The sequence below is a fragment of the Ascaphus truei genome, chromosome 3 (genome assembly GCF_040206685.1).
Source record: "Ascaphus truei isolate aAscTru1 chromosome 3, aAscTru1.hap1, whole genome shotgun sequence".
Lineage (NCBI taxonomy): Eukaryota > Metazoa > Chordata > Amphibia > Anura > Ascaphidae > Ascaphus > Ascaphus truei.
The window spans coordinates 328,590,543-328,609,227 of NC_134485.1; the positions used below are offsets into that span (position 1 = coordinate 328,590,543).

Genomic DNA, 18,685 nt, shown 5'->3' on the forward strand with positions numbered 1-18,685 from the left:
ATTCATTCTTTCTGCTTTATTGTTGTACATTCAAAATATGTCTGGAAATGTGGGGAAAAAAAGACCCTTTTCTGAGATTAGAAGACATTTGTTGGCCTTTGAACACTATAACAAAGACTGTGTGACCTGGTGTGTTACATTCCTAAACAAAATGGGTTAATGTTCAGTATAAGTCTAGAACATATAGCAGACTTCAGAGATCAGGAAGGCTAAAGTAGAAAGACAGAATGGAAGTCTCCAAAGAAAAACTTCTCCTCACCTGTGCCTCCTTAGAAGTCAAATACATGATTTATGTACTAGCTCAGCAGTGCGTAAAGTGGGGGGCACAGAATTGTTTTGGGGGGACGCAGGCTGTTGCAAAGCCCAAGCGCTCTTCCCCAAGGCATTTAAATTAAATGCCGGGGGATCGCGTGAGGCCTCTGCAACGCACTTACCGGGATTCTGAAGAGTTCCTGTGATGCGTCGCCATGGCAACACAGTGTCATGCAGTGACATCACACGTCCGTCTCCATTGCAAAGGGGTCAAGTGACGTCACCCCGCGGCATCATTTGACGCGCCAAACAAGGTAAGGGGGGCACGAGAGCGAGCAGGCGGGTGCGCAGCTCCAAAAGTTTGCAGTCCCCTGTACTAGCTGCACACACTAGATAGTTACAGTTACATATAGTTACATAGTAGATGAGGTTGAAAAAAGACATAGGTCCATCAAGTTCAACCTATGCTAAATTTAGACAACAGATACTTTATCCTATATCTATACTTACTTATTGATCCAGAGGAAGGCAAACAAAAAACCCCATTAAGGGGAAAAATGAATTCCTTCCTGACTCCAAGAATTGGCAATCGTATTAATCCCTCGATCAACATCCTTCCCATGTATACGTATTTGGTATATCCCTGTATACCTTTCCCATCTAAAAAGATGTCCACCTTTTTTTGAACAAATCAATTGTATCTGCCATCACAGTCTCCATGGGTAATGAATTCCACATTTTAACTGCCCTTACTGTAAAGAATCCTTTCCTTTGTTGCTGGTGAAATTTCCTTTCCTCCAACCTTAAGGGATGGCCCGAGTCCTTTGTAATGCCTGTGGGATGAATAGTTCTTTTGAATGCTCCTTGTATTGTCCCTGAATATATTTGTATATAGTTATCATATCCCCTCTTAGATGCCTCTTTTCTAATGTAAATAAATCTAATTTCGCTAGCCTCTCCTCATGTTAGAATGTCCATCCCCTTAATTAATTTGGTGGCCCTTCTCTGCACTCTCTCTAGTTCCATGTCTTTTCTTAGGATTGGTGCCCAAAATTGTACTCCATATTCAAGGTGTGGTCTTATTAATGCTTTGTAAAGGGGCATAATTATGTTTACTTCCCTTCCATCCATTGCCCGTTTAATGCAAGATAAGATCGTGTTTGCCTTTGCAGCTACTGCATGACATTGGGCACTATTGCTAAGCCTGCAGTCTACAAGCACCCCTAAATCCTTCTCCATCAAGGATTCCCCCAATATATCTCCATTTAATTTGTAAGTCGCCTTTTTATTCTTGCATCCCAAATGCATAACCTTACATTTATCTGTACTAAACCTCATCTGCCATTTACCTGCCCACGTTTCCAGTCCCTCCAAGTCCTTCTGAAGAGAAATTACATCCTGCTCTGATTCTATTACCTTACACAATTTAGTATCATCAGCAAAGATGTAGACTTTGCTCTCGATCCCAACCTCAAGGTCATTAATAAACAAGTTAAAAAGCAGGGGTCCCAGTACCGATCCCTGAGGTACTCCACTCACGACTTTAGCCCAACTTGAAAAAGTTCCATTTATGACAACCCTCTGTTGTCTGTCCTTTAACCAGTTTTCAAACAAGGTGCATATATTATTACTGAGTCCAATTTTCTTTATTTTGTACACCAACCTCGTGTGAAACCGTATCAAAAGCCTTTGCAAAATCTAAGTAGACCACATCAACTGCATTACCCTGGTCTAAATTCCTACTTACCTCCTCAAAGAAACAAATCAGGTTAGTTTGGCAAGATCTATCCTTCATAAATCCATGCCGACTATTACTAATAATTTTGTTTTCCATTAGGTATTCCTGAATGTTATCCCGTATTAAACCTTCAAGTAGTTTCCCTACTATTGAAGTCAGGCTTACAGGTCTGTAATTTCCCGGTTGTGATCTAGCTCCCTTTTTAAATATAGGCACCACATCTGCTTTACGCCAATCTTGTGGTACTGAGCCTGTGGAAATGGAGTCCTTGAATATTAAATATAATGGTTTTGCTATTACTGAGCTTAACTCCTTGAGAACTCTTGGATGTATGCCATCGGGACCAGGTGCCTTATTTACTTTATTTTTTTCAAGTCGCTTATGAACTTCTTCCTCAGTTAACCAATTGTTCATTAATATGGAGGTTGTGGCTTCCTCCTATTTGTTTAATACCTCAGCTTTTTCCTTATCTCCAATAATCTGCCTACCCATCTCACACTGAAAGGGTCCTATATTTTCTTTTCTCATTTTTTTGTTATTAAGGTACTTAAAGAACTTTTTAGGGTTGGCCTTACTTTCTATTGCAATCCTTTTTCATTATCCATTTTTGCTAATTTGATTGCCCTTTTGCAATTTTTGTTACATTCCTTATAATTCTGATACAATGTCTCTGTCCCTTCTGACTTAAAGAATCTAAAACTATCAGCACACTACTATTTATCTTAATTGCATGCTGTGCTTAAATAAAACAAAATCTACATTGAGAAACTTCGTGTCAGATTCTACTTCCTTCAACATATTTCCCCCACTTTTCTCTTTTACTTAACCAGTGAAATTATAAGATACAAACAAATCCGACATGGAGAAATCTTTAAAAGCAATGTGAAAATATTAAGCAAATGCTTATCCAACCTCTGTTGTCATGAGTTTATCAATCCTCGACTTCTCTAACATTTTAAACCAGATAAATTATGGTTAAAAAAAACAAAAAAACTCCACGATACAGCAAATAAAAATACCACTTGTGAGCACATTCTGTAACTCAAATGAAATTCTCACTGTACTAATGCTCATGTGAAACAAACATTATTAATACACATTATATCCTTTATATATTAGGGTAACATTGCATACATTTGATTGGGGTGCTCTAAGGAAAATGCAACACCACACAATGGACTGGACCAATTGCCACTTTCTACAATACAAATGTGTGTTTGGTCATCGCTTGCTCCCTGTATGCAGTTAAGAAGGTACAATTCCTGTTAATTTAGCTCCAATGTTTGCAAGAATTTAAGATTATAATGGTTTTCCTTAAATAATAGCATATTTGAAAGCAAACCTTTGGTTTCCTTAAAAACAAAGAAATGTCATTGTGGCATCTAAATGAGGGGAGTGCTTGTCTAATTATATTTGTTGATTAGGTGTCACAGCTTTACAAATCTGATGCAAAGCTCAATGGCACAGCAAGACAACAAAGGGTGACATACTGTACTGTACCAGATCCAGGAACCGCAAACATTTCAGGTCTAAAATAAAATGACAAGATTTGTCTTGACACCTGTGTAACTTGGATAGGATAGAGGAGATATAGATCTATATATACACATTTATATATTTATTCTGAAATGCTTGCCTTTATGTATTAAATAATTAAAAATGGGAAAAAAAGAAAAAACAAAAAAGGTCGCCCTCATCTGCTAAATGTTAATTTCTTCTTACCCTGAGAAACGCATTGCAAAACATGACTAATGTATAGGGATTCCGGTTTTAATCGAAAAACACAGGGGGAAAAAAAACTCCACCGCCTGATCATCTTGAACTTCGTCAGAAACCGATAAACACTGGAAATTAAGAATCATCTCCTATTAAACTCCCCCTCTTGTGATAGCCCGTCCACAGGTCGGAGACAAAGATGTCATGGGAGAGTATGGAAATTAAAATATAGTGCACCGATAAACACCACATTCCAATGCATTTCAACACAAATACACAAAAAGATTATTTTATATAATGAAAACACTGCCCCCCCCCAAAAAAATTTTTGAATCAGATTTTCTTAAAAAAAATAAACACAGAAAACTGGAATCCCTATGCATCGTGTGTGCCATGTGTCATGGGGTAGACCATATTCCCAATCTTAACCTAGCAAACAATAGAAAAATAGGAGGAATAAATATTAACCCCTCATCTCTAAGAAATTATTTTTGGAGATGTCGGAAAGGCTCAATTATGCTTTTATGTCACGACATAGTAACCAGAATCTCGGCTTACAAACTCATTCTAAAAAATAAAATAAAAAAAACCCTGTTAAAAAATATATAGTTATACACTTGAAAAATACCACTCACCAGTCAAGAAAAGAAAAAACACAAGTTATACAGTACATAAACCAGTGTGAATTACTGGCATGCACGTAAATACACAGGCGCATTCTCTGCACATACTGTATGCATTGATGAAACCCACCCCAAATCATTACACCTTCACTCTTACCTCTGTGTGTGAGGACAGGGCTGCTGGCAATAAATCAGTTGTGAGGAAAGAATTGGGCTTAATTTTTATTTACTTATTTAAATTCCTCAGCAAATCCCTGGTACTTGTCTTGTTTTCTGCGCTCAGTGGCGGGAACTCATGTTTAGAAGGCACCAAAACGCAGAGTGGGTTATACATGTCAATCATTACTGAGCCTTTCAAAGGTGCACCCCAAAGTCTTCTCCACCACCGCTAGGCATTGTGGACGGCAACTTTTGAAGTTACTGTGATTAACAGCTATGGTTGCCAGGTGTCCAGAATTGAACCGGACTGACCTGTATTTGGTTACTGTCCAGTAAAAAAAAAATGAGAGGTAATACTGGACATGTATGTGTCCAGTATTACCTCTCTGGACAGTGACCTGACCGGCTTGGAGGGGCTGCAAGATTTCCCCAAGCAGGGAGAGAACAGGGCTGTTGCTAGGGGGCTGGGCAGCTTCCTCCATCCCGATTGGCTACATTATCCAACAGCAGCCAATCAGGAGGTGTCAGAAGCCTGGGGCAAAGGAAACAGCACGGAGCAGATAGGTTTGTCTGTGTCCAGTAGTTTTGGAGAAGCCCCCCGGCCACCCTACTAACAGCTATACCATCCCCACCTGTACACACAATGTGTTTTGGTGCATTTCTGAACCACTCATTTTCAGATTCAGGGCCCATTCCGGTTCCAGTGGGACATACCGGTGAAGCCCTTAGAGGAAAAACAGAATGGCCATTCAATTCTTGCTCCTCTCCCAAGCCAATAGGAAGAAGCTGCAATGACATAATTCACAAATTCCTATTACATGGCCAATTAAATCCTGATTCAACACTGGAAACTTCACTGGTATCGCTCTCGGGAGCTCCCCTGGTTGGAAACCTGTTAAAATCAATTTAAAAAAAAGTCCTTGATTGTTGCATTAATTAAAATAAAATGTAGAATATACTCATGCAAAATGATCACAATTTTTGCAACCAATTTCCTCATATTTTCCATTTATTCCGGACGAGAGAAAAAGAAAGTGGATTTTTTTTCGGTGTGCTTAAGTGTATCTGATTTGTGTTAAAAAATAAATGTTTCTCCAAACGCAGTACAGCTTGGGCTACTGCATATTATATATATATATATATATATATATATATATATATATATATATATATATATATATATATATATATATATATATATATATATATATATATATATATATATATAGATCTATATATATATATATATAATAAAAAATTCCCAAGCTATTTCTTCCACCTCATCCATTCAAAATGAAACGCAACAACTTGTTGGAATACAATTTAATTGATCAAAGAAACAAAACCTCAAAAAGAAATTGTTATGTTTATTTAATATCAATGTTTTTCAACCACAACTGAAGAGTGGGCTTATCACTTGACGCTTTATAAACTTATGTACCCAGCAACATATCAAATCAACATAGCTGTAGAGCAAAGGTGGACAACACCACTCCTCAACAGCCACCAACCAGCCAGGTTTTCAGAATATCCTGGCTTCCGGACCGGTGGTACCGTCTTTGACTTAGCCACTGATTGAGCCATCTGTGCTGAAGCAGTGATATCCTGAAAACCGGACCTGTTGGTGGCCCCTTGACTGGAGTTGCCCACCCCTGCTCTAGTGTCAAGATGGGGAGGACAGAAGATTTCACATATACTAATAAAGGGACGTTTGGAAAGCATTTGGATGCAATTTTGTGGACCTCTCCATATTAGATCATCGGAGAAGCGTCATGCTCTGATATGTTGATATATTTTGAAGGCGAGAAAAGAAACCGTAAAAAGGGAGACACCCGACTGTTGCCTTTCCATTTCCAAAACAAAATGTTCACAGAGAATTATCAGTGAGCAAACAAATAACCTAGCCACAATGTTCATGTCAGGGGCAAATCAGTACTGTCTGCAAGCTGTCTTACACAAGGCAGAGGTTAGCAGCAGTGACCATGTAGAAGTGCACACGACATGCGTGCATTTTCACGGCTTCACATGATGCTATTCATGGGGTCAGCAGCTGGCAAAGATAACTTCAAAAGTCCTTCTTCACATCTAAAAAGGGACAAAGCAGAAGAGCAATCCTTAACCTTGCAGAATGTACATTAACAGCTCTGCTAAAAGACAGCTGGATGTGCCCTTCAGCTGATGGGAGACTTGAAAGACATTCTGCATGCTATGTACAAACAAGTCCGCACAGGACATGCATTACATGGGATGCAATGCCATAATCAACCACAAATGTGACAGAAATTACATTGCTGTTGACTTCGATGCATTCCTACACTCTAGCCCAGGCCTGTGATACACGCGGCCCGCCGGCCTGACACATGGTCCTGCGGCCCAATCAGCCTTCGGTAAATGTCATTTTGTGCATCTCTTACAGAGGGCAGAGAAAGGGTAGGGGGGCGGAGCTGGAAGCCCTGTCACAGGTTCTCATTCTCAATCCCTCTGCTGGTAATCCCCTCCCTCATAACCACCATCTTCCCTTAAATGTGTGCAGGACAGGGGCACTGATGGTGCGCATGGAGAGAGATGGGCTTAGTTCATTTATTGTAAAATTATTTTCCATTTCAAAGTTGTTTTTTCCCCCCATTCGTACAATTAATATACACTAAAATGTATTTGCTTTTTTACATTTAAGAAATGCATATGTATAAGAAATATCTCACAATAAATTACCTGGAACAGTTGTGATGACTTTAGATTTTTTTCCCTTCTATTTGGTATTTATCGCGAAATAGTTAGTGCGATACATAACTTAATATCGCTATTGTGGTAAAGGTAAACCTTTTACTGATAATAATAATAATAGCATGTTTTTGTATAGCGCTGCTAGTTTTACGCAGCGCTTTACAGAGACATTTTGCAGGCACAGGTCCCTGGCCCGTGGAGCTTACAATCTGTGTTTTTGGTACCTGAGGCACAGGGAGATAAAGTGACTTGCCCAAGGTCACAAGGAGCCAACACCAGGAATTGAACCAGGTTCCCCTGCTTCAAACTCAGTGCCAGTCAGTGTCTTTACTCACTGAGCCACTCCCTCTCCCAGATTTAGTGTAAAACTGTCACCTACTCAGTTAGGTCATAGGCTAGTTTCTATGTTTCCCTTCTGCCCCTCTGATGATGCGGTCTGACGGGGCACCAGTCATATAAAAGTGCCAGGACCTATACACGCTGAACATGGACCAGGGTTTCATTTACTTGGCGTCTTTATTTTTAAATGTTTTGCAAGTTCACATGGAGCAACTAGTTGCAACAAACATGCATCATATAGCACTATATTTTGGCAGAGTTGCGAGTAAAATATTTGCATAGAGATTGTTCACTGGTGGTGTAATCGCACGTTTTTTTCCACGTTTTCACTACCTCCTGCATGTTTATTCTGGGCATCTAAATTGACTTCCGTAAAGACTCACTCACAGGTCCAAATTTAAATAATGACTAATGTTTAACAGGTTAAATTTGGTAATTGATACCTTCTTTACAAATAGAACACACTTTAAATTATTTCTAAATGCTTATGCGTGACACAAAACAAACAAAAAAACAAACATTGCAACTCTAAATTCAGTTTACTGCCTTCCTTGCCCTTACACTTGTCCTACTTGCTAACTGGTTCTCAGGTGTGGAGGTGGTGCCTATAATCTGATTACCTTATATCTAGGATGGGGAAAAAGACAACGACCTTTTAACAAAGTTAATATTATAGACATACATACATACATACATACATACAGTAGGTATAAAACAACTGGTATTAACCCAGGGGTGCTAGACTCCAATCCTCAAGTCCCCCCCCCCCCTCAGATCAGGTTTTAAAGGATATCCCAGCTTCAGCACAGGTGATGCAGTCTTCGACTGAGCCACACCTGTGCTGAAGCTGGGATATCCTTAAAACCTTACCTGTTGGGGCCGGGGGGAGTGGTCTGGAAGTTAAACCTACCACCGCCATTTTAAGTGTCACTTGATTAATATAACAAGTCTGACACAGTTAATGGCAGGTGTCATTTAACAGGTGTTTGGTTTGTTTGACGATTTGGGCTTGCTACCACCCTCACCTGTGTATTACACGTGATAAAAATGTTGAATATGGGAGATTTTAATTTACCTAGTGATAATTGCCACAATTCACTACATTCATTTATAAAATAATTTAATAGCTAATTTGTAAAAGGATTTTATGACAAATCTCATGTCGTATTGCAGAGGAGCGCAAACTTTTTTTTTTGCTGCCCCCCCCCCCCCCGCCATACTGTCCCCGTTGGCCGCCCTCCTCCTTACCTTGCGACCCCATGTTACCAGGGCAACCATGACATCATTTGACGCCGTGTTGCCATGGTCATGCGTGCTGAAGCCGGCTGAATCCCGGTAAGTAGAGGTTGCAGAGGCCTCACGCGGTCCCCAGGCATTTAATTTAAATGCCTGGGAGGAGGGGGTGGGGGGGGGGGGAGTAGGGGAAGCACAGGACCTCTGCAACCGCCCGCGCCGCCCCCCCCGGGGGTCGCACCCCCCCCCAGTTTGCGCACCGCTGTCGTATTGAACGGGACATGTCATCTACCACTCTGAGCTGTAACACTAATAATTTAAAAAAAAAACAAAAAAAAAACAACACATTCTATAGAAATGTTTTTCATCTTCACCGGATTAATTCCCAAATCTGTCAGAAACTGATAGTGATCAGTAACATTATCAACAAATTATTTAAAGAATGCATTTTCTCTACGGCCATGAGCTGCAGATACCATTCGTCATGGAAAACAAGACAGCATGTGACAGTTTATGCTAATAAACCTTTAGTGTATGATCCCGGTCTTGTCCCAATTAGATTATGCCAATTCATTAATAGCGGCATAACCTTTGAAATGTATTAGTCTCCTCCGATTAAAACGTCTGCTGTACGGTATGTGATTACCAAGCATAGAAATTAATCTTGTACTATGCAGCTACAGCAAATGTATTGGCTACCTATATATGCTCATATCCATTTATTCTAAAATATTGACCTGGCAAATGCTGAGGCTCATCAGCTGGCTCCAACAGAAATCAGATACTTCATTGATATTTTCCACAGATTTTCTATATTAGATAATGCATTTTTACTGATGGTCAATTCTGATGCCCCCATTGGAAACTGGGAGTACAACCAAACGAAATGATTCATTGTTCACGCCGGCAGTAACAAAACTAGATTGTAAGATTTTTGGAACAAGAAATTATCTTTGTTTTGTTTTCATTTACATGAAACCCAGGCGTTGCTATAAGAGATAATTAGTACAGATGTAGCAACAATTACAGTCCCCAGCAAACGTTCGCGGTACTGGGGACAGTGCCTGCCGCGATGCCGGGTCCATGTTTCCGGTTCGGACCCCCCCCCCCCCACATTAATCCATCGGTAGCACAGAAATATGCAAGCCTCGAAGTTTTGGAAAGGAAAAAAGGAGCGCTGACCTTCAAATTCCTATTTGTATAATAAGAAAATTCTTCGTCCAGTTGTCCCAATATGAGCAAAACTGGTCTATAAAAGTATATGTTCCGTGTTATAATTCAATTGGAAAAGATATACAGATGGCAAGTGTATAAGTCCGGTGCTTGATTAAAATCGGAGGATTCCAAAGTTTTACTTCGTCCTGCTGCCGGAGTCAAAGGCGGGGTTTCCAAGTCCCCTCAGAATGGAGATGCAAAGAGAAGAATCCTCTGACGCATGGATCAGAGGAAAAAAGGAGAAGCACACAGGAAAAAATCAAGATCTTGTGATACTGTTTCGAATTTCCACTTAATAGCCAAAATACAAATACACTTACATGTGTACAAAGATCTGAGTATTTCAGAACCATAAACTTGTAACGTTTCCTCAGTTTTGGTCATCTTTTTCAATAGATCTTCAAATAGTTTTTTCTTACGTCTTCAAAAAAAGAATTAAAACACCGTAGCATAACAGTTTTATTAAAAATAAGAAAAGGAAAAAAAGAGGGGCACTCACAAACGGTGGAAGTCACAGTCTCGTGTGTATGCGTAGTGGAAGCCGAACAGTTACGGAAGACTCAAAAAAAAGTCTAACCCTATGCATTTCGCCTTTAGGCTTCCCCTTACAAGACCATCAACCGTCTATTTACCCATATATGTAACCAGAAGCGTATAAGAGTTGAAGCTCTTTTTAAGATGTTTTATTTATTTTTATAAAGACATTTAACGAGAGGATCATAAATGATAATATATTGTGTTCCCATGCATAAAACATTCCCTTTCTACACTACGCCTTACCTATCCTTGCTTTATCTCAAATATGTCTGTGTTTGGGAATATGCATTTTCTCCTTATATAAAAAAAATGAGGGATACATATACATCCTTCAATTATGTGCAAGTCTATTTCTTTGTTCAAACTTCCAGGAAAATACTTAGTTGTATATTTCCAAGAATAAGAGATTCTAAGAAAAACTGCAAAAACATCACAATATATTATAATTTATGATCCAATCGTTCAAAGAAATGTATTAAAAAAAAAAATAGAAATTAAAAAAAATAATAAAAAAATTGAGAGGGTCAACTCTTATGCTCGTATTCTGGTTACATATGTAGCCAGGTATTCCCTGGTCTACTAATCTGCCCTAACTACACATAAGCCACCGCTTCCCTCCCCCCCGCCGCCAGCACCGCCGGCAACCGCAGGGCAGGAGACCAGACTCTCCTCCCGCCTGAGGTATGCCGAGGGAGATATGTATTGGGGCAGTGGGGGTCTTTTAAAAATGTACTGGGGCAGCGGGGGTCTTTTAAAAATGTACTAGGGCAGTGGGGGTCATTTTTTTATACTACTAATAATAAACAAAGAATCCGATACTATAATTATCATTTAATTAAGAGTAAAACCTTATTCCCCCCCCCCCCCCCCCCCTGACGGGCACGTATATAGGGCGGCTGCATTTATTTATGGGACGTGAAAGAGGACAAAACATGTAGTTGCCTTCCCCCTGGAAAAATGTAACTTTCATTAAAGGTATTTGATCTTGAACCAAGATATGTTTTCACCTGCGGCGCATTTCTTTTATTTTTTTCATGTGTTACGCTAAAAATATTTAAGGGGTTCCATTCTGTTGTACAAAATATAACAGGGTTCCACGACTACATTTAATTGGGAAACACTGCTGTAATGTATGCTGTGTACGGCTGTACAAGAATAAAGAACCATTCCCGTTTTATACTCCTGCCTGAGGGTGTAGTTCTTCAGGGGGAGGAGAGAGTGTTTTCCGCATAGGACTGCACCTATTCCTATAGGCCCTGTGAGAATGGAGGCGCTGTACCCAGAAGAGAAGGTACCAAGCACTAAAAGCCTGCCCCGATTATCCCCACTACTATCGGCGAATGCTCGGACCCTCCTGTGAGCCATACAGGTAGCACCATCACCAGGTAACTGCAGGAAATCTCACCTTAGGGTGGGGGGAACAAGGGTTACACACATATGGGTAAATAGACCGTTGATGGTCATGTAAAATACATGTATCACATACCACCCAAGGGAGATGATAACCCATATATGGAAACATGCTATAAAGATATTGAAAAGAGCGCATGTGTTGCAGCACAAAACATGTCCCTACTAAATGGAGTTTTCCTCCCAGATCTATAAGATTATCTACAGTTATGAAATTTTCTAGTGGGTAGATGAAGCATAAAGCTCAAGACACACGTTTGAGAGTGCTATAACTGCCCATTTTTTAATTCTTATTTTTAACAAAAACTCCATTATGCTATGGTTTATTTTTTATATATTTTTTTGAAAGTCTCATGTAAGAAAAAACTACTTGAAGATGTATTGAAAAAGATGACTAAAACTGAGGAAACGTTACAAGTTTATGGTTTTGAAATACTCAGATCTTTGTACACATGTAAGTGTATTTGTATTTTGGCTATTAAGGGGAAATTAGAAACAGTACCACACTCATTATTTTTCTGTTTGCTTCTCCTTTTTTCTTATGATCCATGCGCCAGAGAACTCTTGTCTTTGCAAACCTTAAGGTTTGTTACATCTGTATTTACTGCTTTAGTCAATACTGAAGTCCAATGAGTAACCTAGCTCCTACTACTCAAGTACTCACCACTTCTGCTAAGTAGTTCTCCTTTCCGTGACTGATCCAGCTTGTCCAGGAACTGCTCAAATACTTTTACATACAATGCTAAACTGGTTCTCTTATAATCTGAAACAATAGAAGCACAGTTAAAATATCTCACTTTTCCTGCAATGTCCCTACGCATACTATGATTTTTGACTTGTAGTCTACTGGAAGTGTTGGCTGCACGCAAGGTTGCCACCACTCTGGATATGACCCGGAAACGATGGGTGGCCACGTCAACAGCCTCTCCCCTGCAGGGTCCCGTCAACATGACTCCGCGCCGTCAAAGGCATCACGTGGACATGACAACGGGATGCTTAACACTGCATGGCAACGCGGCGCCATTTGATGTCGCCGACTCATGTTGACTGGACCTTGCAGGAGGAGATGCAGGGAGATGCAGCCGCCGGAGAATGTAAGAAGATTATAAATAAATACAAAAAACGTTCAATTTAATTGCATAAAATCTCCGGGTTAGCCTTCAATAGATGGTGGCAACCCAGGCAGTACGTGCAGAAATGGGACAACTTGCTGCAGCCAATTCTCTGCTGGCTGTCTCTCTGCAGCCAACTCACCGCCGAGGGCAGCTTGCTGCCAGCCATCTTGCCGCCAAGTTATTAAGGGATTAACCTCAGGGGTTTTATGGTAAGGTTAGGGAGTTAGGGTAAGGAGATATGGTTAGAGATTTTAGGGTAAGAGTATGGGGTTGTAGGGCAAGGTGTTAGGTTTTTAGGGTGAAGACTATTGTTGGCATCTGGGGTTAGGGTAAGGGGTTAACGAGTTACGGTAAGGACTTCAGGTTAGGGGCTTTTAGGGTAAGTGGTAAGGTGAAGGAGTTACCTTCGCGGCGAGTTGGCCATGGAGAGGCGGCTGCGGCAAGTCGTCTTAGACCGGGGACGTGCAACCGTAGCAGATACAGCTACTATTTTGTGAGTGCTCCTCTTCGAGACCATCTACTCATAATGGGGCATTTACTGGTCAGCTCGTACTACAAATTACCTCGCGTTCGACGTTTCATCTCAGGTTCTCCCTCACCAGGGCTCTCTTGATCCTCCTCCTTCTTACACACTGTATCCAACTCGCTACAGAGCAAGCTAAAGTGAAACATTACACAAAGAAAATGAGATGGGTTATATGTGATTTCCTCTAGGAATAGCTGCTGGTTTCTCTGCTGCATATAAATGACGTCACCGGCGTTCCTGCTTAAGGACACAACTCCAACCCCCCCCCCCCCGCAACCTCCCCCGTGTGGAAGCATCAACCACGTGTACTACAGGCCGGTCAACAGAACAGGGAGACGGCCGTACTGGGGAGGAAGTGTCCGGGTCGAATGCGTCTCTAACCACATTAGCTGAGGAGCGGGATAAAAGGTGATTTAGGAATCTCCGAGCCCTCTGTGGTGGGTCATCAGACTGACCGGGAAATAAAAAACACATTCTGGTTGAACACCCCACCACAGCACACCAAGAGCAGCGTGATGGCGGCTTTGCAGCGGTTTGAAGAAAAAAAAAAAAGGTGGTCCTCCTGTGGGACACGGACTACCGACCTGACGCAGGCATAGGAGGGCCTTATAAGGCCTCGGAAAAGTTCAGAAATCTGTGTCCTACCTTCAGATGGGCGGAGCAAATCCCCTCATATCATGCGCCGACATGGAGGCACAGGCAAGTATTTATTTGCCCCTACTACTTTGCAAGATGTTAGGATTTGGTAGATCAAATTTTTCTAGTTTTAATCAAAACATCATAAGAGGACAGGCGCACACCTTATTGTTGGGACTGCAAAGGGATCAAACTGGTCCAACGTTTTTAAGTCAATGGGAACAGAAATGCGGCCTGAAAAACAGATAAACAAAAAATAAGTAATGCACATTGATGAACACGATCCTGAAATGCACCACTTCTAGGAAGTTGGTCAGCGGAATTGCTATATGTGGTAGACCACGCTGATTTACATCTTTGCTACATTACAATATATTGTACTTATTGCATCTTGGAGGCTTTGCTTGCTTCGTTACACCTGGTCCTCTACATGTCGTCTTACTACACCTGTCTGTACCACACTACAGTCTATGCTTCCTGGTACAGACACTCCTCTCCGTGTGAAGCAGCTTCCCCGTGTCAGGGAAGTCTCAGCGCTCTATTTACACGAATTCTTACAATGCTCTGCATTTGAGTCTCTTCTGGTACTCAGCAGTTAACTTCTGCCCACCACTCAATCTGACACTTGAACAAGTGACCACCAGGGGTCACTATAAGCCCTATAAATTGCACTCTGAAGTTGCAACATCCAATTATAGATGTATTAATGAGTACAGGCATACCCCGTTTTACGTACACTCGCTTTACGTACACTCGCAAGTACGTACATTTATTTTTAGTGGCACCATACCCCTGTGTACGTACGCATGCTTCGCGAGTACGGACACCAGGGGGCGGTGTGCGCATGCGGCAGCGGCGTGCGCACCGCAACCTCCTTCATGCTTGTCCCTATTATGGTGCACTCGATCTCCCCGTTCCCTCTGCCCTCCCCCTCCCATCTGTCTCCGTTCCCCCTGCACTCCCGCTCCATAAATCTGCAGCTAAACCAGTGATTCCGCCAGCACTCACTGCAGCCCCTGGCTCTACTCCTCCTCCCCCTCCCTCCTCAGAGCTCGCTCTTGCCTGCTGCGAAACTTTGCATGTGAACTACGGAGCAACGGTGAGGGGGAGAAGATCTTCTGCTGCAATCTTTGCTTGTGTGTGACTAAGTGAGAGAGAGTTCGTGCCTGACAGAGAGAAGGAGAGAGTGCGTGCCTGACAGAGAGAAGGAGTGCGTGCCTGACAGAGAAGGAGAGAGTGCGTGCCTGACAGAGAAGGAGAGAGTGCGTGCCTGACAGAGAGAAGGAGAGAGAGACTGCGAGGAGAGAGACTGCGAGAAGGAGAGGAGAGAGCTGCTATACAGCACTGACCCACATGCGCGCCTCTCACCTCCTTGCTTGCTCCCATTCATTTTATTTGAATAAAGCCTACTGTATTTATTTTGGTTACAAATGCATTATTTACATCAGCTATGCATGTATATGTTTACAGTACATTCATCGATAAGTGGGAAAAAGGTAGTGCTTCACTTTAAGTACATTTTCACTCCACATACATGCTCCGGTCCCATTGCGTATGTTAAAGCGGGGTATGCCTGTAATTAATAGGACCATTAGGGGATCCCGAGGACCCCTTACAACAGACTCAAAAGCAATATTTAAAAAAAAAAAAAATAATAATAACATTTTATTAAATCTATCAATAACACAACAAACAAATACAAGTTATTGATAGATTTAATTTTATTATTTTTTTGATTTTAAATATTGCTTTTGAGTCTGTTGTAAGGGGTCCTCAGGATCCCCTAATGGTCCTATTAATTACTCATTAATACATCTATAATTGGATGTTGCAACTTCAGAGTGCAATTTATAGGGCTTATAGTGACCCCTGGTGGTCACTTGTTCAAGTGTCAGATATTATATTTTTCCCTATGCACCAAGTTTTTTAACCTAATACTATTAGGTGAGCGATGAGTCACTATGTTTGTGTGACACCACTCAATCTAGTAATGCGATGTGGAGGGCACGATCCCTGGACTCGGTTACCTGTTTTGGGGTGTACACTGAACGGGCTCTTTAACAAGTGATTGAGTCCTTTGCTGACATTTACATCCAAGCGAGGATAGCAATACTGCAACATAATTTCTTGGTCAGCCCAGGGCCTTTTCTTAAACTCCTATAGGGTACAAAGGTATAACAAGGTTTAGACACTGTGCAGCTAGATTTCTTTATGCTCATTACATACACTGTGCAGCTAGTCCCCAAGTCAAAAGACAAACAGGGGTAATGAATAATGTATTGCCCTCCATATTTAGAGAAGCCGTGCCTTCTTATGCCATATAAACTACAGTATACAGAAAGTGGATTGGAAAGCTACTTCTGGTTCTAATGCAAAAGAGTTGGATTATGAAATAAATAAATATATATATATATATATATATAAAATCAAAAAATAAATAGATGATACCGTTCTGTGGCTAACGAAATGCTTTTATTTGTGCGAGCTTTCGAGATACACTGATCTCTTCTTCCGGCGATGTTACAATGAATGAAGCAAGCAAAAGCTATACTATAAACAGTGTCTATTGGAATGTTATCTGTGCTGGTCCTTTCCCCGGTGTGGATGTGTTTTATGGCTGGAGGTGTCAAAAGGTTCCTTATATATAGATATACATACATTAGTTATAGACTGAATTATTTTAAATCTATGTACATTATTCCTAAAAATGTGCTCAAAATCTACATATAAAAAGAGGCTGCTAAGCTTCTCTCACTGTAAAGAACATTATCTAATAAGTTCAGGATAAGACCGCCTCACTGATGAGGCCCTTTAAAGTCTACATGAAAAAAAAAGTTCCATTCCAAGTAGAGCAGCATGAAAATTAGCAGAAGTTGTCACTAGACTGAGCAGCCAAGGTTGTCCCGTGAACAGGGGAATGGCCTTTTCCATAAAATGAAAAGAAGGCTACAAATAGGCCATCCAATTTAAATGGCACAACATGGAGCTCACATTCAAGACATTGGGGGGGAGAATTAAAACTTTAAAGGCCTTGCTGCTACTTGCGCCACTAAACATTGGTGCCAGTGTCAGATAAAGAGATTGCAGTCGGCACTTTGGGGTTCACACAAAGGAATCTCGCTAGCTCAGGTAAAGTAAAAGCGAGAAGGTCCAAATATATGTTCATCGTCCACATGTCCAGCATTACCTACCAGATTCTGTAGACCTTTTTTCAGCTGCTGCCAGCGCTGGGTTGAAGAGCGGGCTTTCTGGAAATCCTGCTGGAGATTCTCCCGAATTAGTGAACAAGTGAGTCAGGATTCAAGTAAATTGACCCTAGTTCCAACCCTAAATGAGCCAAAATGTGTCAAATACGTTAATACGTCATTATACACGGTACAATAACAGTCCAAAGAGGGTGAAAGCAAACAACTCTATTTAAGGCCCCCAGAAGAAGCATTAAACTTGACGGGTGCTCGGAAGTGCTGTATGCCCTAGAACAGCTAGTTTTTAATACATGTAAAACCAGGTGTTCAAGCTTTCCTCTATCATGAACACTAGAACGTGAATAAATGTTTGGAGGACCACAATACTTTTATTTTACCCTCATCCCCACATTTATATTTTTATGATTATATATATATATATATATATATATATATATATATAAAAAAAAAAAAGAGAGAGAGAGGAGAGAGAGAGAGAGAGAGAGAGAGAGAGAGAGAGAGAGAGAGAGAGAGAGAGAGAGAGAGAGAGAGAGAGAGAGAGAGAGAGAGAGAGAGAGAGAGAGAGAGAGAGAGAGAGAGAGAGAGAGAGAGAGAGAGAGAGAGAGAGAGAGAGAGAGACTATATCTATCTATATATCTATATATATACATATACAGGCATACCCCGGTTTAAGGACACTCACTTTAAGTACATCTCGCTCAATAGGCAAACGGCAGTTCACGCATGTGCCTGTCAGCACTTCTTGAACAGCAATACCAGCTCCCTACCTGTACCAAAGCTGTGCGCAAGCGGGGAGACTATAGAGCCTATTACACATGTGTTATTTACATCAGTTATGCACGTATATGACGATTGCAGTACAAAACATGCATCGATAAGTGGGAAAAAAGGTAGTGCTTCACTTTAAGTACATTTTCGCTTTACATACATGCTCCGGTCCCATTGCGTACGTTAATGTGGGGTATGCCTGTATATATACACATATATAAACTACTGGACCTGTATCTAATAATCAGTCTTTAGCAGTGACAGAAAATGCAGACGGAAGGGAAGAGCAGCCTGAAGGGAATTTCCGGGACCACCATTGGAATCCTAGGGGCCCATGGGTTCACGCACCACTGTATTAGAAGTATTACACAACAGAGATATTCCCCTCTATCCCAAGAGCAATACAAAGGGGTTAATCAGCAGATTTTGAGAATGGTCATGATTAAAGTCATGACATTCTCAGTACTCCCATACAATCAGGAAAGCAA

General features: G+C 41.1%; 1 protein-coding gene across 1 annotated transcript in view; it reads right to left on the minus strand.

Annotated features, from left to right (window-relative positions):
• Window positions 1–5,796: 5,796 nt before the first annotated feature.
• Window positions 5,797–18,685, minus strand: part of PRIM1 (DNA primase subunit 1) — a 30,059-nt gene continuing 17,170 nt past the window's right edge. The window contains exons 9-14 of the mRNA XM_075593163.1: window positions 17,415–17,513; window positions 16,251–16,380; window positions 14,388–14,457; window positions 13,625–13,719; window positions 12,611–12,709; window positions 5,797–6,573 (exon numbers count right to left, since the gene is read on the minus strand). Coding sequence (XP_075449278.1) covers window positions 6,554–6,573; window positions 12,611–12,709; window positions 13,625–13,719; window positions 14,388–14,457; window positions 16,251–16,380; window positions 17,415–17,513 — 513 coding nt within the window. The 3' untranslated portion in view covers window positions 5,797–6,553. The remainder of the gene's footprint in view (window positions 6,574–12,610; window positions 12,710–13,624; window positions 13,720–14,387; window positions 14,458–16,250; window positions 16,381–17,414; window positions 17,514–18,685) is intronic.